The sequence below is a fragment of the Neovison vison genome, chromosome 11, assembly GCF_020171115.1.
Source record: "Neovison vison isolate M4711 chromosome 11, ASM_NN_V1, whole genome shotgun sequence".
In the NCBI taxonomy this organism is placed as follows: Eukaryota; Metazoa; Chordata; class Mammalia; order Carnivora; family Mustelidae; genus Neogale; species Neogale vison.
The window spans coordinates 23,710,626-23,737,718 of record NC_058101.1 but is presented as its reverse complement, the minus strand read 5'-3'; the positions used below and the strand labels follow the sequence as shown (position 1 = coordinate 23,737,718).

Genomic DNA, 27,093 nt, shown 5'->3' with positions numbered 1-27,093 from the left:
CCATCTTATCAGTGACTCACTTATAGATTTATGTTTCCTAACTCTCAAATTTAGGTTTTGCTAGATAATAATGATTAGTTCTCCAGGGGTTGGGTGGAGGGATATTTCCACCAGAATACACAGCATGGAATTCAGTGAACTTGAAACTCTCACTATTTCTTGGTCACTTCGGTCTCTACTCTTGCCTTCAGTGGGCAGTTTTGAGACTTATCTCATGAAATTCCTGAGAAGGTCTTAAGGGATCAAGAAAACATTCAAATGTGGTGATAACCAATTCAATAACACATCATTATATTGCCTCTTCCTCTTCCTTCTTTTACTTTCCCTCTCCCTTCTCTTGCTCTTGCTCTCTGGGGCCAAAGCCCTAACAAACTTCTGTAGACAGATCTTTGTTTTAGCCTCTTTTTTGGGGAAAGCCAAGAGGGGAGAGGGGAAATAATTTAATTTGGACCCATTAGGTTGGGATGTCTAAAAAGACATGCAAGTGGAGATGTTAGGGAGGTGGTCTGTACCCAAATTTGGATTTTAGGGAAGAAGTCCAGACTTTTGAAATGCAATTCACTTTCCAGCTTTGAAGAGAGCCACAAACATACAATTGTTTAAAAAAAAAAAAGCACAATAGGACAAAAGAGCACATGCAATTGTCACCTAAATAGGGTCCACGGTAAGACTTCTAGGACTGAGCACGAAGGGCCAAATGGGTCCTTTTAAAGATAGGGCTAGATACAGATCCTGCTTTTAAAAGGAAAATCATTTAATGAAATTGAAAATCATTCCAAGTGGCATTAACTAGAGCATATTAATTAATAGGTCCTTATTAATTCTGAATTTTTCCAACAAATTATATATTCAGATAAACACTGAAAGATGCTTTACACAGTTATCTTTCTCTTTCTCAGTGACTCCACACCTGAGAGAATTAGTCCCTTCTTCTTTTACAGTTCCATGGTAGTCTCTTTTGTGTTTACCTCACCAAACTATAATTTATCCATGTGTTTCATTCTGTTTCCCCAATCAGAGTGTGCCCTCTTTTTGAATGGAATCCCTGCCTTTGTATCTCCAGCTCCTGACACAATGCCTGGTATAGAGATGGCACTGTTTGTTCAAATAAATTGAATGCACACATAAACGGATCCCTGCAGAATGCCTGCAAAGGACTGTGTTGAGCAGGACCAAAGAAGTCACACCTTTGAATTCCCAGCACATTTATCTCACCTGCACATCTCTTTGGTCCCTTATTTTGTATCTTATTTTATATGTATTTGCACCTTCCAACCTATGAACTTGTCAGCATTAGGATTCACGTCTGAATCACCTCTGCACCTGGGTTAAGGTGCCTGGCATAAAACCAGGGTCGGGAATATGGAATATGAATTATCTGCCTGCAACAGCAACCTCGGCATCATCTGTGCTTCTCAAACTTAAATGTGCATAGGGCTCATTTTGTTAAGATGCAGATTCGGATTCAATAGATCTGAAGCGAGCCAGAGAGTCCGCAGTATCTAAAAAAACTTCAGTTGATGCCCAAGCAGCTGGTCTGTGAACCACACTTAGACTGTCAAGGTCACTACATCAATTGTTCTCGACTGTAGCTTCCTTTTAGGATCTCCTCGGAAGATCCTGAGAGTACTGAAGTCTGAGTCCCGCCCCTCAGAAATTCTGATTTAAGTCATTTAAACTCCCCATGTTGTAAGTTGCAAGGACCTCGGGTTAACAGACCTTTACATATACAAAAAGAGAAAACACTTAATCGGATAACTTCCTAAATAAAATTGCGGGAAATATCTGAATAAATATCTCTTCTAAAGAAAGTAATAGCACGCAACACCAATTTCCCGGGACCCAAGGCGGTCTCCGGGCGACAGAGGCCCCGCCCTTGCCTGTCTTTGACACTCCCCTCCAGCGGGACCGCGACCGCTTTGCCACGCCCATCACCGCCTCTCCTTCCTTTTCTTCGGGGGTCGACTTCCGGCGTGGGGTTTGTCACGTGCCCGGAAATGGGAAGTGGTGGCGGAACGGCTCAGGTGACGGGTTCAGGCTAGTAGCGGTGGCCGTTGCGTCCCTGTCCGGTCTCTCTCTTGGAGGACCCGCCTTGGCACGGGCCGGGCTCGGTCGGGCGTTGCGGTAAGCCTTGGGCCGTGGCTGCCCGGTAGTTCCGGCGGCGGTGGACAGATTAGCAGACAGGCGGTGCCCGGGTCTGAGGCGGCGCTCCAGTCCGGCTGCTGGCTCCGCGTCCAGGGTCGGGGACCTGTCTCTCCGCGGTCTGGCCTCCCATCCTTTGCCACTGTGTTTGGGTGAGGCGCAGAGTCCGCTAGGAGCATCCGCCAACTCCTCGTTGTCCTGGGGGCTGGGAGAACAATTCCCACACATCCCTTCCCTGTTTCACCCATAAGAACCAGGTTTCATTTGTGCAAAATGGCCCTGATCATTCGCTCTTTGGCGCGGACCAGGAGAAAAGGACGTGACAGTGCCTTCTTGCCTTCTTCTTTGTCCAAATCCACATTTTCTTCTAGATCTCTGAAGCGCATTCTCCGGTCTCTGTGCCCAGTTTTCTCTTCTGGATGACAATGCTGCACTTGCTCAGTTGCCTCGATAGCACACAGGGCCCGACCCACGCAGACACTCAGATTGACAAGCTCTTTGTCGCGCAGTGGAATGGCCCAGCTGATTTTGAGGAAACAAGAACCAGTACAGAGAACAGTAGCTAACTATTTCTGGAACGTGGTCAGGCATGGATTCTTAAACTGGGAAAATAGTTTTATTCGAGGATCTCTAGTGATGTATTCACTGACTTACACAAAAGTACTCTAAAGACTCGACCCTTAGAATGTAAATGCCACTGGGGCACGATGTTCTTGTCTTCCTGAACATGTGTTTCATATTCACCTGTAACGTAGAATAGTGCTTGGCACTTAGTAGGCATCAGTATTTGTTGAATGAAAAAGGGTGGCATAGTGCTTTCCCTTATGCCTAACTCCTTTATGAGGTATAACCAGTCCCCACTTGCTTTACACGTCCCATGCACTCGTTGCTTTTGACCAAAGAGGGACTGTGTGGTAAAGGTTGGCCACTGTTACTCATTTGACCAGTTTTTACTATTCAGTTCAGGTTACCTCAAGAGGCATTTGCTGAGTACCTGCAAAGCAAGAACACGGAACTATGCCGGAGCACCTTCTCCTCTCTCTTTCTTCTTTCAAGAGCGTTCTTGAGATCTACAAGCTTATGGTCTCATGAATCAATTGGACAGCAAGTGCTTGATTATTTAGTAAATACAGAAAGTGCTCTAGCAATTGAGAGGAGAGATCAGTTTGGATTAAAGTCATTATTGAATCCATTCACATAAACCATGAAGTGTAATTAGGGTTTGGATGGATGATATTCCCTGTATGGAAAAGCACTAAGCAAAGATGCAAAGACTGCGCTGAGAAGAGGGCTTGGACCGGAAGATCTGTATTTGGGAACCTTGGGAAAATGTTGAGCAGGGGCATGTTGTGATGAAAGCTATGTTTTAATATTATACAGGGTTTAGGGATTGTGGAAACTTGCAGAGAGATAACCAGATACTGAAGTGTTAAATGGATATAGTTGATGTGAGCCTGGGTTAGTGTGGTAGCAATGAAAGGAAGGGTAAACTGTGTGTAGATGAGGGGAAATCAGCAGAACGCGGCAGCAGATTTCCTGTTGACAAAGGAGAATAAAATATGACAGATTTTGAACTCAGACATTCACTTACAGATGTGAGAGTTGGAAAAGGGAAATCAGGGAAACTATTGTTGTCATGTCATTTGGTGCTATCATTTTTGCTTAATTTTGAAATGCTTGCTATGTCTTTGCCAAGTTCTAGGAATATGAAGATGAAGAAGAGATAGTCCTTTCCTACAAAGAGCTGTTTTTAATGGGAGAAAGAATACAGCTAACTAGAAAACAGGGTTTGTGTTATGTTAGCAGAGTAGAGGTGAAATGTTTGAGAAGTATAAAATGATTATTCTTTATATGCGTGTCACTACCTCACAGAAGAGTTGATATTTTAGTGGGATCTTGAAGAATGAATTGGAACTTCCTCAGGTTGGGGGGCGGGAGGGGGAGAATTCCAGGAAAAGGAAATTGCATGAACCAAGCGCAGAGATGGAGAAAAAAAGTGTCCATTATCCAGAGTTAATTTCCTAAGCAAGTTCACATGTATGAAATAACACACATTTGCATTGGAAAATAGTAATATGTATATACACCTAAATATATATATTTAAAAATTAAGTTGAAAAGAGATTTTTAAAAATATTTAACCTAAGTTGATATTTGAAAAAAGGCATTGAATTTAGTCAGAAAAAGGAGTAAGTGGAAACCTTTTTCTTTATAATAGCTTTATTGAGATATAATTCATATGCTATAAAATTGACCCTCTCAAGTGTATAATTCAGTAGTCTTTATTGTATTTACAAAGTTATATAACCATTACTACTGTCTAATTCAAGGACATTTTCATCACCCCAAAAGAAACCCCATACCCATTACCAGCCCTTCTTGCCCCTTAACCCTGGCAACCACAGATCATTTTGTCTTTATGGATTTGTCTAGTCTGGACATTTCATGTAAGCAGAATCATAAAATATGTGGTCTTTTAACTGGCTTCTTTCACTTAGCATAAGGTTTTCAAGTTTCATCAATGTTGTAGCATATATCAGTACTTCGTTCCCTTTTTATGGCCAAATAATATTCCACTGTGTAGATATACTTCATTTTGTTGTATCAGTTCATTAATTAGGGGATATCTGAGTTGTTTCTACTTTTTGGCTATTGGGAATAAGGCTGCTAGGACCATTCATGTACAAGTTTTTGTGTGGACATATATTTTCAGTTCGTTTGAGTACATACCTAGGCATGGAATTGGTGGGTCATATGGTAATTTCATATTTAACCTTTTGAGGAACTGCCAAACAGTTTTTCCAAAATGGCTGCACCATTTTACATTTTACAATCACCAACAATTATGAAAAAGTTCTTTTTCTCCACATCTTTACCAACACTTGTCTTTTTATTTTAGCCATTCTAGGGGGTGTAAAGTGGTAGTTAGCACATTTGGTTTTGGTTTGCATGAGCATCTTTTCATGTGCTTATTGGCCATTTGTATATTTTCTTTGAAGAAATGTCTAATCAGATCCTTTGCTCAATTTTTAATTATTTGTTTTTTTATTGTTGAGTTGTAAGAGCTCCTAATATAGGAAATTTATATTTTAAGGTTGAGCATAGGTTTTTTTTTTTATCATATTTGGGTAGTACTCCAAAGATTATGAAATTTGATAATGCTGGTTCTCTAATTTCTTTTCCAATCATAACGACTTTTTATTTTTATGATGTTGGTATGTTGATGTATGAAATCATCCTAGCCATAAATAAGATAATTTTTTAAATCATAAATGGAACAATATGAGATAGAATGATTTTGAGAATGAGCTTAATATCAATACTCTCAATTTTTTTCAGCTGATTAAAAATGACAGCAATCAAGCATGCGTTACAGAGAGACATTTTTACACCAAATGATGAACGCCTGCTGAGTATTGTCAATGTCTGCAAAGCAGGAAAAAAGAAAAAGAACTGCTTTTTGTGTGCCACAGGTGGGTATTTAGTAAGAAAAAGCTCTTGTTTGGCATTCTTTTATTGTTTTATTACCCAGGGGACTTTCCCCCTTGTTTTTAATATTCTCATTGTCTCTGGATGTCTGGATGGCTCAGTCGGTTAAGCATCTGCCTTCAGCTCAGGTCTGATCCGAGAGTTCTAGGATCGAGTCCTGCATTGGGCTCCATGCTCAGCAGGGAGCCTGCTTCTCCCTCTGCCTGTCACTCCCCCCTGCTTGTGCTCTCTCTCTGACAAAATAAAATCAAATCTTTAAAAATATATATATTCTCATTGTCTCTATAATTGGAAAAACTGTTGGGCCAACAAATTCATTTTTTAAATTGTCTTTAATTAAATATTGAGTAGATACAACAGAATCTATATCATATATATAAGATGCAAAAACTAATCATACAGGGAACACTCATGTGCTTACCACCCAGTTTAAATAGAATATTACCATTACCTTTAAAGTGCCCTGTGCACCCTTCCCTAATCCCATTCTCTTCCCTCACTCATTAAGAGGTAACTAGTATCCTGAACTTGGATTCAATCTTTCCTTGCTTTTCTTTACCATTTTACTATATTTGTTTATAGTCTCAAATAACATATTGTTTAGTTTTGCCTGTCTTTGAAATTTACATGAATTGAATCGTAGTGCATGTATCCTTTTCTGACTTTTTCCACTCAACATTATGTTCATATTCATGAGTTTAATTTCTGTTTCTTCATATAGCAATAATTCTTTCATTTTCACTCCTATGAAGTGTTCTACCCTGTGAGAGTAGCAGTTTATTTATGCATCCCACTAATGAAGAACATTAGATTTGTTTTCAGGTTTTACTGTTCAGACAGCACTTCTGTGAACATGTTTGTCCATGTGCCCTCATGTATACAGGCAAGAATTTTCTGGGGTTGATACTAAATGTAAAATTGCTGGGTCATAGGCATGTAAGTGTTCAACATTACTCTAATACCAAACTATTTTCAAAAGTAATTAGACTGGTTTTCAAGTCCACAAGCAGTGTGTGTTTGAAGTTCTTTCTCTACATCCTAGTGAAAAGTTGTTTTTGACACTTGGTTTTGACAGGCTTAATTGATTCCAGCCTGGTGGAAATAGTATGTAAAATGGTACTCATTGTGGTTTTAAATTTCATTGCCCTAATAATGATGAAATTAAGCATCATTTCATGACTTTATTGGCCATTTGGTTTCCTTGTCTTAGAAATTTGCCTTAAAGCCTTCTGCTCATTTCTCTATTGTGTTGGTTGTCCTTTTACTGATTTGTACAAGTTCTGTATATTTACTAATCCTGTGTTGGTTATATGTATCCCAGTATGTGGCTTGTGTATTAGGCTTTTGATACTTTTTAATGAAATTCCTAATTCTAATGAGATCTTATTAATCAGTCTGGTCCTTTATGGCTTCCACCTTTTTATCTTATTTAGGATATGTTCCCTAGAAGGGCACCTCTTGGTTGGCTGAGCATTTGACTCTTGATCTCAGCTCAGGTCTTGACCTCAGGGTCATGAGTTCAAGCCCCACATTGGGCTCCATGCTGGGTGTGGAGCCAAATTTAAAAAAAAAAAAAGATAAACTTCCCTAGAGTAGCAAAAGTATTCTCCTATACTATGTTCTTAAAGTTTTATAATTTTGCCATTCACATTCTGATATTTAGTTTACCTGTTTCCATGTTTGTAGTGATGAATATGAGTGTGTCCATTTCTTGGTTCTCTCCTGTATCTGGTTTTTATTATGTCTTGTTTTGATTCTTCATTCTTCTACCTAAATTTTAGAATCCACTTGGCAACTGGCAGATTTTCTTTGGATTTTAATTGAAATTGTTTTAAATATGTATTTAGTTCAAAGAGAACTTGTATTTTCATGATATTGATTCTTCTTGTCCATGGACATGGTATAGTTCTCCATTTATCTTGGTCGTCTTTAATGCCTTTCAGTAAGTTTTACAGTTTTGGAGTGCCTGGGTGGCTCATTGGGTTAGAGCCTCTGCCTTCGGCTCAGGTCATGATTGAGCCCCAATTAAGGCTCTCTGCTCAGCGGGGAGCCTGCTTCCTCCTCTCTCTCTGCCTGCCTATCTGCCTATTTGTGATCTCTGTCTGTCAAATAAATAAAGAAAATCTTTAGAAACAAAATACTTTTAAAAATAAAATAAAAATTTAAAAATAGGTTTTACAGTTTTAAAGGCTTTCAGTAATTTTGCACATTGTTTTATTCCTAGATTTTTTGATACTATCATAAAAAGTTATTAGCACTAATATATCTTTAAGACTTTAATTACTTTTTAAGATTTGTTTATTTATTTATTTGTTGAGAGAGAGAGAGCGTGCACACAACCAGGGGGAGCAGCAGGCAGAGCAGGCAGAGGGAGAAGCAGGCTCCCAGCTGAGCAAAGGAGCCCGAGGTGGGACTCAATCCCAGGACCCTGGGATCATGACCTGAGCCAAAGGCAGACGCTTAACCCAACTGAGCCACCCAGGCATCCAAGACCTTAATTTCTTAGAGCAGTTTTAGGTTTACAACAAAATTGAGGAAGGAAGTGCACAAATATCCCCTACTCTACATATGTGTAGCCTCCCCCTTTATCAGTACCACTGGCAACAATGGCAACAGTTAGCAAGAATGAACTTACATTGACATACTGTAATCATTCAAAGCCCACAATTTACCTTAGGGTTTACTCGTGGTGGTGTTCATTGTGTGGGTTTGGACAAATGTATGATGAAATATATCTACCATTGTAGTATCATACAGAGTATTTTCACTGCCCTAAAAATCCTGTGTGTTCTGCCCTTTCATCTCTCCCCCAACCCCTACCCTTTCAACCAATGTTCTTTTTACTGTTTGCATGGTTTTGCCTTTTCCAGGATATCATATCCTTGAAATCGTACAATATATAGCCTGCTCAGTGTGGCTTCTTTCACTTAGTAGTATACATTTACGTTTCCTGCATGCCTTTTTATGGCTTGATAGCTCATTTCTTTTTAGCATTGAATAATATTCCGTGCCTGGATGTACCACAGTACATCACCTTCCACTCACCTATGGAAGGATATCTCAACTGTCAGTGGGACAGTTATGAATAAAGCTGCTATAACCACCCATGTGTGGATTTTTGCATGGACATATATAGTTTTCAGCTCCTTTGGGTAAATACCAAGGACTGCGATTGCTGGATCATATGGTGAGAGTATCTTTAGTTTTGTAAGAAATCACCAAACTTTCTACCAAAATGGCTGTATCATTTTGTAGCCAGCAATGTTTGAGAGTTCTTGTTGCTCCACATTTTTGCCAGTGTTTGGTGTTGTCATGTTCTGGAATTTCGCTGTACTAATAGGTGTATAGTGGCATCTCGTTTTAATTTTCACTGCCTTGATAAAACATGGTGTTGAGTATTTGTTCATATGCTGATTTGTTATCCATATCCCTTCTTTGGGGAAAAATCTGTTAAGGTCTTTGGCCATTTTTTAATCAGGTTTTTTTTGTTTTCTTATTGTTGAGTTTTAAGAGTCCTACGTATAGGGGCACCTGGGTGGTACAGTCGGTTAACAGTCCAACTCAGTTTTAGCTCAGGTTGCAATCTTAGGGTTGTGAGATGGAGCCCATGTCAGCTCCGCACTCAGCATTGAGTCTGCTGAAGACTCTCTCTTCCTCCACCCCTCTCCTACCATGTGTGCAGGTGCTCTCTCTCAAATAAATCTTAAAAAAAAAATCAATAAATAAAGAGTCCTTTGTATATTTTGGATAACATTCCTTCATTAGATGTGTCTTTGGCAAATATTTTCTTACAGTCTGGCTTGTCTTCTAATTCTCTTGATGTTGTCTTTTGCAGAGCAGAAGCTTTTAATTTATTGAACATTAATATATTTTAAAAATCATTTATTAGAATCTGGAAATACAGTTGTTTTTTTATATGGATTTCTACATCAATCTTGCTAGACTTTCTTATTAATTTTGATTATTTGCCCACAGACTCTTAAGTAGTGATATTATCTTCCTTCCTTTATAGTCTTTATATTTTTTTTAAAAGATTTTATTTATGTATTTGATAGAGATCACAAGTAGGCAGAGAGGCAGGCAGAGAGAGAGGGGGGAAGCAGGCTCCCTGCTGAGCAGAGAGCCCGATGTGGGGCTCGATCCCAGGATCCTGGGATCATGACCTGAGCTGAAGGCAGAGGCTTTAACCCACTAAGCCACCCAGGCACCCCAGTAGTCTTTATATTTTTTATTTATTTCTGTTGCTTTAGTCTGCTGGTTAGGACCATCAGTACAGTGTTGATCTCAAAAGGAATGGCTTCACTTTTTAGTATAATTGCTATTGGGTTTTTTACAGTACAAAGGGAGCTCCCTTCTGTTCTTGACTTTTTTTTTCTTTTGGGGTTTTTATCATTGAAAGGATGTTCAATTTTATCAAATGCTTTTTCAAATCTTTGAGATTATCATATACTTCCTTAATTTATTAGTGTGGTGAGTAATTGTATTTGGTTTTTCAAATGATAAATTGAATTCTTGGAATGACATAACTCAGTCATGATGTACCAGATACCATCAATTATATCATATATTATTTTATGTACCATTTAAAAAGTGCTGTGATATCACATAAATTGTTAAGACATACTCTGATTTCAGAAATATTAAACTGTGGAAAAAAGTGTACATCTCAGAATTGTTGAAATGAAATACTACCTTTTGTGTATGCCCTTGGATTAAGTTTGCCAGTGCAGAATTTGTTTGTAGTTTGTAGTTGTAAGATTTTTCACCCATGTTCATTAATGACACGGTCCTGCAATTTTCTTTTATACACTGTCTTTGTCCTTACATCCAAAGCAATAAAGTAAGTTGGGAGTGTTCCCTTGTTTTCTGTACAGTGCAATCGTTATGTATGTTTGGAATGTTTCCTTGGAAAACTTGGCAAAAGATACCAGTAAACCTGTGTTGGACTAGGTTTTGGGGAAAGAGATTTTTCTCTTACTAATGCAATGTCTTTAATACAAAAGATTTTCCGTACTTTCTGTTCTTAAGTCAGTTTTGGTAAGTTACATTTCTTAGAGATTCAACCACTTCATGTAAATTTTTAGATGTACTGGCCTTCACTCCTATCCATCCATTTGCTGACAGAGTAGTTTTTAGAAACAAATTAGAGCAGTTCATTTCCCTAATTAAAGTCCTCTAAGAGCACTCCACAACCTCAGATGAACATCCTTGGTGATCTGAACTTTCACCTTTTTTTGTAATTTCATTTCCATCCACTTTATTGTGTAAACAATCCATATTGAACCACTTAGCACTGTTCTGAAATGGTGTTAGGCTCTTTCATGCCCCTTGGGTTCACTTAGGTCAGTCATTCTTTAGGGCTCATACTGTTCTTTCAAAACTGGTCTGAAGCTTTGCTTCTCAAGGAATCTGCCTCTGACCCTTTTGTCTGATTTAGATGTTCCCTTTGATGCTCTGTGCATTCCTCAGTCGTGGCATGTATCGGGAAGTACTACTCCTGTTCTAGTACCGTGTACAGGCACCTGACAGCTGTATTTGCAATGAGTGGGTGAATGGGTGAAGAATAAGAATATTTCTGATGAAAGTGTGTTTTATTCAACAGTGACAACTGAACGCCCTGTGCAGGTGAAGATGGTCAAAGTCAAGAAATCTGATAAAGGAGATTTCTACAAAAGGCAGATTGCTTGGGCCCTTCGAGACCTTGCTGTGGTAGATGCCAAGGATGCTATTAAAGTATGTTTTTCTTAGTGCTTTGACCTGTGTTCAGAAAGTGTCTTTCATTTTCTAATGTAGTACTCTGTCTTCTAAGATGATCTCAACTTCTTGTTTTATAACCCTCTCCTCTACCAACTCACCAAGAATTAGTCTAAAGTGTATTATTAAACCTTCCAGTTTCCCACTACGAAAATAAATCTGTATGCATGTGGTTTCATTGTTTTTGCTTTTTTTTTTTTTTTTGAGCTATAGTTATGTTTGTGCACAACTTAGGTACACTGGAGCAAAATAACTATATATTTTGCTATTTAGGTTAGGTATATTTAATATAAAATTCATATATTAGTACACATTTGTAAAATGTTGTGAGTAGTTTTTTTTAAAAGCCTTCATTGTTCTGATAAAACCTAGTTCAACATCATGTGTAACGCTATAACCAAAGTGAGTCTTCCTTAGTTTGTCTTCACAAATTAATGTAGAATCATCAGCAGAGGCAACCAGGCTGGCCTTTGAGGCCAGGGTTTCAAAGTTGTGGCTCAAATAAAGGAAGTGATAGGGAGTTACACACTCTTATTTTAAGGAACTTAAAGAGTAAGATACAAGAATGTAAATACCTATACTTTTCCCTGAAGCCACACTCAAACTTTAAGAAAATTGAATAATGTAATAATCGTGTTAAAGGACCATGTTTATTTTTGACAAGTCCACTTTTCACAGCAATACCCTTTTTTCAGAGAAATTAAGTAGCGCTCCTCTGGTGAAATTAGGTGCTCCTTTCCCCTCAGCCTCTCTCACTCTGCCCCTCATCTTCCTCTGCAGGAATGTTTTGCATCACACCCACTTGTGATGGGCCGGATAGCAAGGCTTACATAAATGTAACTGCAGGTGCCCTTTGACTTAACCCTTCAAGTCTCACACATTCACTTCAAAGACACAAAGAAGCAGAAGCTAACTTTGTAGAATAATCCAATAAAATAAAAGTCTCATTTCACCCTTATCCTGGTACAGACCTCTGAGGAACTAAAGGCTGGATGAAATGACAGGCTGTTGAGTTGAGTGTGAAATACTTTTTAAACGAAGCAAAAACAACTTAGGAGAGCGTTGCATGACTAAAATACGCAATTCACAATTCAGATTTCTAACAAAGGTGGTGAATGCCTTTCTAGAAGTTTTTTAGGCACACTGGGTTGCAGCTTTATCCCTTAGGGATACCCAAAACACTTGAGTAACTTATTTAATATATTCTGTTACCATGGGAAAAGAGCAAGAGTAGAGACTTTTTTGCTAGGTTTCTATTTAAGAGAAAATACAGTAAGAGCTTTTTAGAAATGTGTCTTTATTAAAGAGGCTTTTTTCTTCAATAGTTTTGTACTTGATAAGCTCACTGACTTGCATAATTCACTAACATTGCTGATGCTTATCTGCATGCTTTCTCACAGCTGATGCCTTCTATTCCTGGCTTTCTTAATGGATATTGTTGTTTTTTTTTCATTTTATGTAGGCACCTTGGCGTGTGCACCCTATATATGGATATAAAACATAAAATTTTTATACATAGCCAAACATTAGCCATTTTGTGTCACACATTGATCTGTGTGAGTGTTGCCACTGGAGCACTCAGCTTCTTTTATGGCGTTATGGGAAGAATTCCCAGGGGAATTATCATTTCCCATCAAGTTTTAGAATAGTTGCCAATACTCTTAGAATTTTTTTATAAGTAATACAATTACCTTTTTATTGGAAATGCAGATTTTTAATCTTCTGATACATCAGTTCTGCTTATTGAGCTAATTAGTACTTCCATGCTGCCTTTATGTGATTGTTGTATCAGGTCAAGTCCTGATCCCTAAATTATCCCCACTCTTCACAGTGGAAGTCTGATATCATCTCCTTTACCCTGGAGGCGATTATTTACTATCCCCCTCCCAAAATGACACTTTGAATGAATCGGATATACTAGTAGCCTGCCGTAGGACATTAATCAATTTTTAATTCCTCAGATGTGAAGAAGAGCATACATCCGTATGGTTTCGTGTTTTATTTTTTTTTATTTTTTAAAGATTTTTTTTTTTTAATTTATTTATCAGAGAGAAAGAGGGGGAGAGAGCAAGCACAGGCAGACAGAATGGCAGGCAGAGTCAGAGGGAGGAGCAGGTTCCCCGCCGAGCAAGGAGCCCGATGTGGGACTCGATCCCAGGACGCTGGGATCATGACCTGAGCCGAAGGCAGCTGCTTAACCAACTGAGCCACCCAGGCATCCCTGGTTTCGTGTTTTAGATAGCAGTCAAGTGATTCTGCATTTGGGGAAATATTAGCCTGGTACGAAATCACTGCTGCAAGCTGGCTGAAGAGACAGGGAGCAGATTGCACTTCTCCCACAGGTTGAGCTTCTTGGTTGTTCGAAAGAACTTCCAGGCTAGCCAGCATTTTTTAATTTTTGAGTCATCTTTGATCTTTCTCTGTTTGCAGAATTGAAGACAGAATCAGTCCCTGCTTTCACCTCTTTTGTTCTTGGGAACCACACCAGGGTGTAGAATGTATTTCTTTCTCATATGTTATAATTAGAAGACATATTCTTTACGAAGGAGTTAGTGTCAGATCACAGTTATGAATAATCGTGCATTATCATCAAAGAAGAGGTATAGCTCTAAAACCCCAGAGGCAGTTTAAAAAGAAAAAATAGGTCCATGTCAAAACTGGAGACCATTGTCATCTTGTAGACCAGGAAGCCGGGCCACAAGGCTTTTACCTAGACATCTTATATTTCCACTCATATACCTAAGGGGCATAGGAAGGAAAATACCGAAACACTGTGTTGTTTTTTTTATCCAGCTTCTTTTGGGAGGTAAAGTTTTTCCTATAAATTGAATTCTCTGAACTGTTCTCTGTAAGTCACTTAGCTGATGTTTAATGGTGATTTTTTTTAAAAGAACGACTTCATTTTATTGAAATATAAACTATAATAATGCAAAAGGGAGCTGATCCAAAACAATATCTTTTGTATATTTTTATTTCAGGAAAATCCTGAATTTGATTTACATTTTGAAAAAATATATAAGTGGGTTGCCAGCAGCACTGCTGAAAAGAATGCATTTATTTCATGCATTTGGAAATTGAATCAGCGATATCTCCGGAAGAAAATCGATTTTGTCAATGTTAGCTCACAGCTCTTGGAAGGTAAAGTTAAATAAAAATGCTTATGTGAAATCAGTATATCTATAAGTGAATATGTAATTTGACATTACTCAAAATGATTAGCTTACTGATTTACCTTAAATTGCAAAGGAGTTGAAAGATAATTTTTCTTGTTGCAGAAATGATACTTGCTCATTATAGAAATTGATACATTAAACTAAGTAAATAAAAATCACTTATAAACTTAATCTTCAGATAACTGCTGTTGATGTTTTGTTAGATGTTCTTCCAGTCTTTTTTCTATGCATGTTTAAAAACTTTTTAAAAATTCACATTCTAAAAAAAAAAAAAATTCACATTCTGTTTTCTAACTTAACTTTTTCTTATAATGAGAATTTTTCATGTTATTAAATACTTAACCCAACATGATTGTTAGTAGTACCATAGTATTCCATTATATGAATATATCTTACTATATTTAACTAATTTATTTTAAAATTTCCAGTCTTTGCTTATTTTAAATAATTTTGACATGAATATTCTTGTAGTTGTATTTTTGTGCAGAGTGTAAGTGTAGTGGTTAAGAACATAACTCGAGTCACACTGCTTGGTTTCAGATCCTGGCTTTGTCACTTCCCAGTCATGTGACCTTGGATTATTCGATGTTTCAGTTTTCTTTATCTCAGAAATAGTGATAATTAGTAGTATCCACTCGATAGGATTGTTTTGAGGATTAAATTATTTGATATATGGCAGTGATGAGAATAGTGCCAGGTGTATAATAAGTACTCAACAAATATTAGCTTATTACTATCCTATTCTCTTATTAGGATAAAATCCTTAGACATGAAGTTAAATAGGATATTTTTGATCAGTGTATCTTCAGGGATGTTACTATGGATTATTTTGTATTACAAGATGAAAACTTATTTATTAAAAATTCACAATGAAATGTTATTTCTTTAAAATTTCTTTCATAAAGACATAAACATTGTAAGAAAATGATTCTGTATGCCTTGTGGATACAATTTGTGTTGTATTCTTTATCTCAAAGAAAGCAGTTGAAATAACAGCTAATATGCAGAAGAATAGAGTTGTTGCTCCTCTTTATTAATAAAAAAACCAGATTATTCCAAATAATATATATTAGTAAGAAAAGTTAGATTTGTCCTAAGTTGTATATTAGCATTTTAAAATAGGAGCTTCGTTCTGTTCAGTTAAAACATCTGAAATAGCCAATATTCAAACATTTTGACCTATAAAAATGGTGTTTCAGTTGCTTCAGACTATTTACTCAGCCACTTGCCTCTGTCCTTTCTCTATTCTGTTTTACTTGCTCCTTTTCTGTTTGCCTGTGAATATTTCCCTGAAATACAGTATTCCTTCCCAATACTTAGTAATTAGTAAGCCCGTTATTGGTTTCAGGTTTGATGCTTGAAACTGGCAGAGGCAAGTCCCATCTGTCAGGCCCTGTGCTACTTCCCCAGTGAAGCCCTTGCGTAGCCCTTGGGGTCGCCATCTCAAGAACATTAGACCCCAGTGTCTTGTCAATTGAATATATTGAGGGAATGACCTTAAAGAAATTGATGGTAATTTTTCATGCCTTGAATAGTGGTTTAATTTGTTTTGAACGGCTTTTATTTTATTTATTTACTTTTTTGCCATTTCAGGGTTGAACATTTTATTGAGGGAATGATTGCCATTCTGTCTTTAAATATTGTGTATTTCCAGATGTTATTTATTGCCTACGATGTGTTTTAAACCAATACATTTCATTGAGTCATGGGAGAATACCTGGTTTTTCCCTCATTAAGAAATGTTATCTGGTTTACCTCATTAATAAATATTACCATAATCAATAAAAAGAGTTGCTGTTTTTTAGAATGAAATGTCTAGCTTAAAAAAAAAAGACATTTAATTTTTTAAGGCCTAAAGCAAAAAATGTAGACATTTTCATGTTTATAAAAGTTATAAGTTCAGACCAATTTTAGGTGTACTGCGAAGATCCTTAAGGATCTCACTATTAATATCATTTTCCATAAATCAATAACTGTTGCTTTGGTTTAGAGAAGTCCAGAGAATAGTTTTCTTAATGTCTGCAAATTTGTGTTAATGTTTTAATGGATTTTGAAATCATAGCAGTTGATTCCCATTTAGAAAAAACAATAAATGTGTCTAAGTTTTGAGTGATGTTAGAAAATAAGTAAGAAATTGTCACCATCTGCTTTTAAGAGACAAGTGTGAATGCTAACAGTGGCATCTTTAGTGGTTTTTATTGGTGACAATTGAATGTTTATGCTAGTAAGTAGGTTTCTCAGCAGAAGGCTTTTAAGGTTTTTAAAGGAGGATTTTTGTTAGCAGTCGAAGTAGTGTCAGGTTTTTGTTTGGCTTTTTCTTTTTCATTCTTATAACCAGATTTTAAAAAAGAAATCTTTGACTTGAATCCTTAAAAGCCAGCTTGAACAGATACCTCGTGTGTTGTGTTTTTTTGTTTTTGTGTTTTTTTTAATTATTTCAATCTCGTCCTTTCTAACAGTGTTTTATGACTAATCTATTATGAGGGAGTGTCTGGGTAAAGTTTTGGGCCTTGAGTGAAAATAACTAGACTAAATGCATGAATCAGAGCTGAACTAAAAATAATTCTCAGGAAGTGATCTATTTCCCAGTTTTCTCCAAGGACTAGTTGGCGCTGTTTCTTAAAAGAAAGGAAAAAATAGGAAGATAAATGTATTTTTAGTTATTGTCAGAAAAAGAATAAGAGAATCAACTTTGGAAATTTAGTTTCTGAGGATCTTTCCATCTTGTACTTGATTTGGACATTGTCTTTTAAACTTTGATTGTACCAGAAGTTCAAATGAAATATGGGTAGTATTTAAAAAATTTTAAACCTGTATACTTTTCTACCCAGCTAATATTCTTTGCTTACTTTCCTCTGCTTTTTTCATACCTTTTTACTCTCCAGAACTGCCTAAAGTTACAGAAGGTGCGTAACACCTTTTCTTTTTATTCTATTCCATATATTTTTTATTACTTGCCATTGTTATGTACTGTTGGTTGCATATTTTATGAAATTGTGCATAGGGACAGGTTTATTACCACAAAATCCATATAGTAATAAAATTAATGATAGGATTCATTATTGACTTTCAAAGGACTGTTTCATGGAAGAGAAAATACTTCTGAAGCAGTTATGGTCATTTAAAATATTTATTTATTTTAAATATCTGCTTGTATAAGGAGCTGTATAGTTTGGGCAGTCCCTGCCCCCTAGTGGCTAATAAACTGTCAGATGTGACAATTTGACATTTCCACAGTGAGTTAAAATGGACTCGTTCAAAGGACAGGGAACTAGGTGATACCTGTCTAAAGAACTATTCATATACTGTAATCTGTAACTGCCTATACCAAGAGTTTTATTCCCCTCTTTTTTATTCTGGGATATTACCTAAATCTGCCTAATAATCATTCTTAAGAGTAAATCATGTATTACTTTGAGTTAGTTGGTTTTTTCCTAGAACAGATTAACCTATGTCAAGTCATGCAACGTGTAAATGTTTCATTTGCATACAAAATAATGAATATTTAAAGTGTCCAAAGATTGTGATTTAAATTGTGTCCCGTTAAGTTTATGAAAATCAATAACTTTATTTAGAGTTTTAGTTAGGGGATAAAAAAATTTTTTTTTCACGTTACCTCTCCTAACCTCACGCTTTATAAAAATCCGACAAGCTAAGTATATTTTCTCAAAAAATTGAATTGAAAAAAAAAATTGAATTGAAACATTTATCCAGAAACACCTTACATTTGACCTCTTGGTCTTTTGTAAGAAGCATGAAGACCATTTAAATATTTGTAATTTTGAATAGCCATGTTATTGTTGCTCTTTACTCTAGACTTACTGAGAAAACTTTTATACCTGATCTTTAGAAATTTTATCAATGCATATGAAAGTGTTTTAAACAGAGAAATGGGAAATTCAGTTAATATTTTTAATAACCAAAATAAATTGTGAATACATTTTTCATTTCAACTAAAAGTTATTCGGAGAAAAAAGCATAACCAGGACAAAAAAGAACAGAAGAAAAATGTTACCGGGGGAAAAGAAGGAAAGCAAATTATTTTTTATGTGCCATAAATTCATAGTCATTGTTTTGTTAGACTAACAACCACCTCAGATAGGAAAAAAAGATTAGGCTGTTCCCACATAGTTTGTTTCTGGTTTTGTATTCGTTTTCATAGTTTAAGTATGTTTTGGGGAATTGTTATAAAGCCTATTTTAACACTTAAAAGTGAGTGAAATAGACTGCATGCTTTGTGTTTGTTAAAGTAAATGTTATAGTAAAAATTACATTAACATATGCAGTTTTTCATAAAAATAAGGTTTTTTTAATATTCTGAATCATTCTTTCCTATTTTCCAGCCACTAAATGTGACCTGTGCTTATAACTGACTATAAATACCATGTTATTGTCCTTCCTCCTTTTTTACTACTTTATTTTTAATTTTTACCCTCTTTAAGAGTCTGTTCCAAGTGGAGAAAATCAGAGTGTGACAGGAGGTGATGAAGAGGTAGTAGATGTATACCAAGAGTTAAATGCAAGAGAAGAGCAGGATATTGAAATAATGATGGAAGGCTGTGAATGTGCAATCTCTAATGCTGAGGCCTTTGCAGAAAGGTTGTCCAGAGAGCTGCAGGTGCTGGATGGGGTAAGACCTTTTTATAATCTGTAAGTGACTGATATGTAGTGGATTGAGAAGACCAGGGATGCGCAGATTTTACTTCCTCAGCACCTGAGCCTTTATACTGTGATTATTGCTGTCTCTCTCTATAACACATTACCAGATGCCTTATCTTCCACTGCTCTTGTTCAAAAGACAGAACCATTCCTATTAATCAGGTCAGCGAAGGCAGTTGGCTGAGGTTGGGGATTTGGGGAGGTTCTTGACACAAAGTGATGAAAAGAAAGTAGCCAACCAGAAACTGACTTGGGGTCACCTCCCCAGCCTCTGAAATACTGCAGAATAGTTCAGTGCAAAAGAATAGCATTTTTGTGTTTTGGGGGGGGAAAAAAGGTACAAATTAGAAATAGAAAAATTAGTTTGAAATAAGTGAATCGTGTACCCAAACGGAGCAGAATAAGTATAGTGAAAACAAGGAGCCAGGGGAAAAGGATGTTTGGCTCTCCTGCTAAAATGTTTTGGGATAGCTCTTTTTAATTCATATGCACAGTTTCTGAGTCTATAAACTAAAGCACATCTCTAGAAAGTAAAAAGCTAAAAGACAGCTAAAAATAACACCACTAATGTCGGTAAAGTCTAAAATAAGAACGTGTTTTTTGTTTTGTTTAGACAAAGTAAGCATTTAAGAAAAACCTCAAATTTGAGAGGCAGGAAGGGGGGTTTGTGGGGGTAGGGAAGGAAAAAATGAAACAAGAGGGGATCGGGAGGGAGACAAACCATAAGAGACTCTTTTTTTTTTTTTTTTCCCAATTTATTTATTTTCAGAAAAACAGTATTCATTATTTTTTCACCACACCCAGTGCTCCATGCAAGCTGTGCCCTCTATAATACCCACCACCTGATACCCCAACCTCCCACCCCCCCCCCCGCCACTTCAAACCCCTCAGACTGTTTTTCAGAGTCCATAGTCTCTCATGGTTCACCTTCCCTTCCAATTTACCCAAATTCCCTACTCCTCTCTAACGCCCCTTGTCCTCCATGCTATTGGTTATGCTCCACAAATGAGTGAAACCATATGATAATTGACTCTCTCTGCTTGACTGATTTCACTCAGCATAATCTCTTCCAGTCCCGTCCATGTTGCTACAAAAGTTGGATATTCGTCCTTTCTGATGGAGGCATAATACTCCATAGTGTATATGGACCACATCTTCCTTATCTATTCATCCGTTGAAGGGCATCTTGGTTCTTTCCATAGTTTGGCGACTGTGGCCATTGCTGCTATAAACATTGGGGTACAGATGGCCCTTCTTTTCACGACATCTGTATCTTTGGGGTAAATACCCAGGAGTGCAATTGCAGGGTTGTAGGGAAGCTCTATTTTTAATTTCTTGAGGAATCTCCACACTGTTCTCCAAAGAGGCTGCACCAACTTGCATTCCCACCAACAGTGTAAGAGGGTTCCCCTTTCTCCACATCCTCTCCAACACATGTTGTTTCCTGTTTTGTTAATTTTGGCCATTCTAACTGGTGTAAGGTGATATCTCAATGTGGTTTTAATTTGAATCTCCCTGAGGGCTAATGATGATGAGCTCTTAATCTCACAAAACAAACTGAGCATTGCTGGGTGTTGGGGGGTAGGGATAGGGTGGTTGGGTTGTGGACATTGGGGTGGGTATATGTGCTATGGTGAGTGCTGTGAATTGCGTAAAAGTGATGATTCACAGACCTGTACCCCTGGGGCAAATAGTACGCTATATGTTAATAAAAATAATTTTTTTAAAAACCCTCAGAGAATGAAGAATATTTTAAACACTTAAAGAATTTTGACATACTATACATGAAAGGTGCAGAATTTATGAGGTTGAACTCAGGCCCCGAATTACACAAACAGTGCAAGTTTACAAGTTTATAAAACTCACCGGAAGCTAAGCCTAGAAGAAACTTAAAGATGTTACAGTGGGAATTGTCCTGGACAAGGTCAAGCCCCGGGTCTGCTTCTTGAGAGATCTATTCAGTGGCCCAGAGCCCTGCTGACTCTTGCAGTTGGGTTGCGCTCACAGTTGAGTTATTATGAATAGCATAATATTATAATAAAATATGTGTGAAATTACAGTATCTATTGTCCTGTGAAATTCTTTTCATTCCTAGACCAAGTTTTTTCCTCATACCCCCTTACCTGCCTTCTTAGTGTGGCTTAGTGGTTTATTTCTTTTCTAATAAATATTGCATGTATGTTACAAGTTATCCCATTGCTTCCCAGTTTTATTTTGGATTTGACAGCTTCCATATTTCAGGAAATTTAGAATCAATAGTCAGAATCACTTAGAAAACAATGATAAGGGGATGGTGGTTTGTTCCTGCTTTGCCTGGAAAAAAACGTACAGTAGTTGCAAATGAAAGAGAAAAGAAAGAAGACAATAGAAGGAGCTATCTTATGGATATATAGTCTGTGGCCATATGGTCTTATGGTCATGGCTGTTCCACATCATGTAAGTACCAATCATACTACAGTTTTACATTAGCTCAGTGTATCCTTCAAAGACTGATATACCACTGCTACCCTCTTGATTAAAGTATTACACAGGTGATTAGGCATTTTTTTTAGCATTTTACAACAGTGTTAAGTATAGAAGTTTTTATAGCTGGTAGAATTGGAAATATCAGAAATGGGAAATATCGACACTGACAATACGTTGTGGGGCAAAACCCTACTTGTACAGGCTGCGGAAGTATGAAATACTGAGGCATGGTCCCTAACTTTGATAAAGAGGCAAGTGTATCTGCTTGAAATACTGTGTAAAAAGGGAACATAAACATAGAGTGATAAACTAAAAGAAATGTATAGATGCATACCAATCTTTGTTACTTGGCTGTCAAAGGGATTTTGCAATATTTCCTCTTCTGCTTCTTTTATCCATTTAAATAATGGGAAGAGTTACTTTTGTTTTTCATTTTGTAGGCCAACATCCAATCAATCATGGCCTCTGAAAAGCAAGTGAACATACTGATGAAGTTGTTGGATGAGGCTCTAAAGGAGGTAGATCAGATTGAGTTGAAACTGAGCAGCTACGAGGAAATGCTCCAAAGTGTGAAAGAACAAATGGATCAGATCTCAGAAAGCAACCACCTAATTCATCTGAGTAACACTAATAATGTAAAGCTCCTGTCTGAAATAGAGTTTCTTGTGGTAAGTATGTTGGTAAATTGCTCCCACCAACAAAAAATTTAAAAAGATAATCTAGTATATAAAACCCATTTATAAACATTTTCTAAATTCCTTATGAGGGTAAGATTTAAAATAATTCTAATACCTTATGATAGGATTGAGTAGCATCTTACCTGTAAATTTCCCAAAATTATATGTGTAAATGGTATATTTATATGTAAATTCCAGAACCACATGGACTTGGCCAAAGGTCATATAAAGGCCCTTCAAGAAGGAGATCTCTCCTCTTCTAGAGGCATTGAGGCCTGCACCAATGCTGCTGATGCCCTTTTGCAGTGCATGAATGTAGCTCTTCGTCCAGGTATGTTCATTAGAAATATTAAAATCTGACCAAGAATCTGAGACTAAGCCTGTAACATGGTATAAAGCTTTTAACAGGAAATACATAGTGCAGGTGGTGTAGGGGACTGTAGTATTAGCTCCGCAGACCAGTTTCACATCTTTCCAAACATGTTTCTTTTGACACGAAGAAGTTTTTCATTTTTCTGTGACTGATCATCAGTGATTCTAGTCAACACCATGATTTTTCTCTAGTACTGTCTGCAGAACCTAGCACAGAGTCAATGCTTTGATTAGACCAGAGAGCAGGAGGTTTTGTTAGGCCAGTGGCTCCAAAACTTGAGTTTGCTCATGGAGAGGGTTTGTTAAAACACGTTATTGCCTGGCCCCAGCCCCAGATTCAGTAGGTCTGGGCCAGAGCTCCAGTATCCCAGTTTGCCGCAGTTCCCAGACAATGCTGAGGCAGGACCACTCTTGGAGAACCACAGTGCTATACCGTTTTCTCCTCTTTTTACCTTCCTTTTATAAAGCAAACGAATAAACCAATAAAACTTGGGGTTCTTCAAAACAGAAATATAGAGACTGTTATCAATGTATTCATTGAAGAGCAGAGAAATCTTTTTATGTCTTAAATCAGTCAAGAAATGTTCTGGTTTCAGGTCATGACATGCTCCAGGCAGTCAAACAGCAGCAGCAGCGTTTCAGTGATTTGCGCGAGCAGTTTGCCCGGAGACTGGCCAGCCACCTCAACAATGTTTTTGTTCAACAGGTAATTTTATTTCATTAATAACACTGCCATGTTTCTATTAGCTTTTCTATATATATTTCCACAGAAATTGTAATGTGTTTAATTGAGATCACAGTATATTCTTTCACATGTTTGTTCAATTTTGAGATTTTTAAACAAGATTTTTTTTTTAAGTATTTGCTTATAGGTGTATGTTGGGCCTCGACTGTCTTGGGTAGATAGTCTAGTTCCTTTCAACTGAAACTCTCTTGGTTCTACAAATCAGATAAATAACTCTGCCTACTTGTTACATATACCACTTATATGTTCTTATTTATGAAAGTAAGTCCAAACTTGGTACATGTTTGCTGCTTAGCCTGTTTTATTTTCCAGTATTTTGACGTGAGAACCAGGACTTGACTCAGGTGTTTTTAATATTTCATTGGCTGTATGTATTTTTATATGGGAGAAAACGGACTATAGCTGAATTGTAAATTCCATTTGATTTATTTTTATATAAACCCTTTGTCTACATTTTTTATATGGAAAAGGAGGTTATAATTAAGGTTGTGGCAATAATATTAATAAAAATAATATAAAGAGTACCTTAAAAGGATTTGAATAGAAGGCATTTTAATCTGGCATAATAAATTAGGTTTCTTATGTTTTTCATTTCTTATTAGGGTTATTGGACAAAAAAAGTTGAGAGAAATTTTGTTCATCAAGAAATACTGTCTGAAACATTTCACTTTGCAGTATTCTGAAACAATTGTATTTACTATATTTTATTTCTGATTAGTTTACTCAGGCCCTCCTTCAGCTCTATAACAGGTCCTACTTTCTTTCGGTGCCTGTGAGTACATCAAATTTGGCTCAAGCTTCTCTGATTCTTTTTTTTTTTTTTCTATTAAGTTTGCTAAACTTAACAGCAGCAGAATCTTTATAGATTATAACTTTACTGACTTAAGCTGCCTGTTAACCATATTTATAGCAGTTTTTTAATATCCCATAGCAAAAAGTTTATTTTGGCCAGAAAGGCATTTCATCTCCTTCTGCTTCCCTCTCCTCCTGTCATTCTTTCACTCACTCGCTCCTTCATTTATTTAGAAACCTTTTACAAAAAAAAAAAAAAAAGAAAGAAAGAAACCTTTTACCAGGTGACTGGGATATACACCAGACATTTACTTTGGATAAGTGAGAGGCTGATCCTGTTCTCAAATGACTCACAGTCTAAGGGAAGGAGGTAGATATACTTAGGAAGGATAAATGTTATCGTAGTGGTCACATATGCGAGCATAAAGGAAGACCATCTAGCTAAGGGTATGAGGGAAACATTGGGGAAGATTAAACGTTTCACTTGACCTGAAAAGTATCAAGAAAAAAATAAATCTAGAAGTCACACAAGAAATACTAATCACATTTTTCTTACATTAGTATTTTAATATTTATTTCTGCCCAATTCCGTAGTTTTTTAAAAATGACAGCGTTGATAGTGATGTTATCCACATTTGTAGATGGCATTAGAAATGTTGGAATGTTGGAATGTTACTGTAGGTCAACAGTAGTCCTTTCTGCACCCTTCATTGTTTGTTGTAACATGCAGTTAATTTATGATTTTGCTTCCTTGCCTTATAAACTAATGGCTTTGTTTACTATGAATGCTTCGAGTTCTGAAAATCTAATATGTATTGTAACATGTGAGTGATGCATGTTGAAAAACCAGAATGTTGTAACGACCTAGGATGTGCTGAAGAAAGTGGAGGAGGGTGTCTCAAGTACAGAAAATAGATTTTTCTGTGTGTTGAATTCAGTGCATCAAGCCACCTAGCAAAAAGGTTCGGAAACATGGGTATTTCTATTCCTAGTTGTGGAACAAATGAGCTGGGAAAAGTTGGTTACCATATTATAGTACATCTCTTTGTCAGTTAGCAGATTTTCTTTGTGTGCCTCTTAAATACTTGTTGCCATATGTAAGAATAAGAAATGCCTCCTACACTCCAGATGCTTCTAAGTACTTAAAGCCTTATAGCAATGCATATATGAAATTGTTAATTGTATGACTATGTATACATAGTTTATGTATATATATGTACAAGTGCTAAAAAGTTTTAATATAAGTGAGTTTACAGAAAATTTAGGTAGTCAAGTATGGCATCATGGATAAGATAAGAAGACTTGAATTAGAGTCTGCAATGTGGTTTTTGTCAAATGTATTTATATTCAGCATCTCTGAATACTGTACAGAAGACTACAGTGGAAATAATCTGTGGTTCACAACCTAACAGTAATTTAACAGTAATTTAAAAAACAAACAAACAAACAAACAGTAATTTAAGAGCGATGATTCCCAGTCTTTAAAGTTCATACATCAGTAAAATTAAAAGAAAGAAAATTTGGAGACTTACTAAGTCACCAATTTTTTTTTTTTAAAGATTTTATTTATTAGAGAGAGAATGAGACACCAAGAGAGGGAACACAAGCAAGTACAGAGGAAGAGGGAGAAGCAGGCTTCTGCCTGAGCAAGGAGCCTGATGCAGGGCTCGACCCCAGGACCCTGAGATCATAGCCTGAGCCGAAGGCAGACGCTTAACAACTGAGCTCCCAGGGCCCCCTAAGTCACCAGTTTTTTATTTTACCAAGTAAAAACTTTTAAAAAGAAATCCTGCCATCTACTTTCACTATCTTTTTATCTTGGCACTGAAAGAAAAAATGCAACTTCAAACTTCTAAATTGAATATATTTCCCTTTGTGAGAAACTCTCTACCATCATTTTATTTGTTTCTTAGAGATGTAGGCCAGTAAAAAACATCTTCGCATTTGGTAATCACTGATCTGGTGCACGCTGTTTATGATACAGCTTTCACCCTAGTACTTCCACAGAGCTGTATTTTAATGAAACTTGAAATGCATTTTTTTAAAGATTTTATTTATTTATTTGACAGAGAGAGATCACAAGTAGGCAGAGAGGCAGGCAGAGAGAGAGAGAGGGGAAGCAGGCTTCCTGCCAAGCAGAGAGTCCAATGTGGGACTCAGTCCCAGGACCCCGAGATCATGACCTGAGCCAAAGGCAGAGGCTTAACCCACTGAGCTACCCAGGTGCCCTTGAAATGCATTTTTACTTAATACTTACTTCTTACTATATATACACATAGTAGAGTAATATTTTTAACAGTTGCCTAGATTCTTCTGGCTCTTCTAGATCTTCTTACACACTCAGCTTCCATTGAAATTATAAACTCTTACCTATAATTTTTTTTTTTTTTTTACCTATAATTTTTTACATTTATGAGCGATTTGTGTACCTAAGAATATCTTCAACTAGAGACTCAGGTCAGTTACGCTGATCAGCATTCTGATACTGAAAACAGGCAGTCAAATTAAGGCTAATGAAATTGAGGGAGTATTTGCATAAAGTGTATGTATTTAAAAAGTTCTTTTGGTTGTCTTTTGAAAGATTCAGCTTGAAAGGATAACTCTGCTCTGCCTTTTTGTCCCCCTTGGGTTCTACAGAGACTCATTATTTTGTACATTGTCTTTTGCAATATGATGAGAACTGATTACACACTGAACTAAAAGTACAACCGGAAAAAACTGAGATTGTGGGGGTTTTGCTATATGCTTAAGCTTGGGAATTTTTCTTTCAACATGTATTTATAGAAACATGGTAAAATAAAGTCTGTGAAATATACCACCAATA

The 27,093-nt window shown here is 36.7% G+C and overlaps 1 protein-coding gene across 4 annotated transcripts in view; it reads left to right on the top strand.

The window, feature by feature from the left end:
* The first annotated feature begins 1,996 nt into the window (after positions 1–1,996).
* EXOC1 (exocyst complex component 1) overlaps positions 1,997–27,093 on the top strand; it is a 61,619-nt gene continuing 36,522 nt past the window's right edge. For 2 of the 4 annotated variants that reach the window (XM_044226210.1, XM_044226208.1), the window contains exons 1-9: positions 1,997–2,124; positions 5,482–5,615; positions 11,234–11,364; positions 14,364–14,523; positions 17,444–17,464; positions 19,001–19,188; positions 22,124–22,351; positions 22,559–22,691; positions 23,329–23,438. In XM_044226210.1, the coding sequence (XP_044082145.1) occupies positions 5,492–5,615; positions 11,234–11,364; positions 14,364–14,523; positions 17,444–17,464; positions 19,001–19,188; positions 22,124–22,351; positions 22,559–22,691; positions 23,329–23,438 (1,095 nt within the window). In that variant the 5' untranslated portion in view covers positions 1,997–2,124; positions 5,482–5,491. The remainder of the gene's footprint in view (positions 2,125–5,481; positions 5,616–11,233; positions 11,365–14,363; positions 14,524–17,443; positions 17,465–19,000; positions 19,189–22,123; positions 22,352–22,558; positions 22,692–23,328; positions 23,439–27,093) is intronic. The other 2 variants (XM_044226211.1, XM_044226209.1) reach the window with 1 other exon arrangement.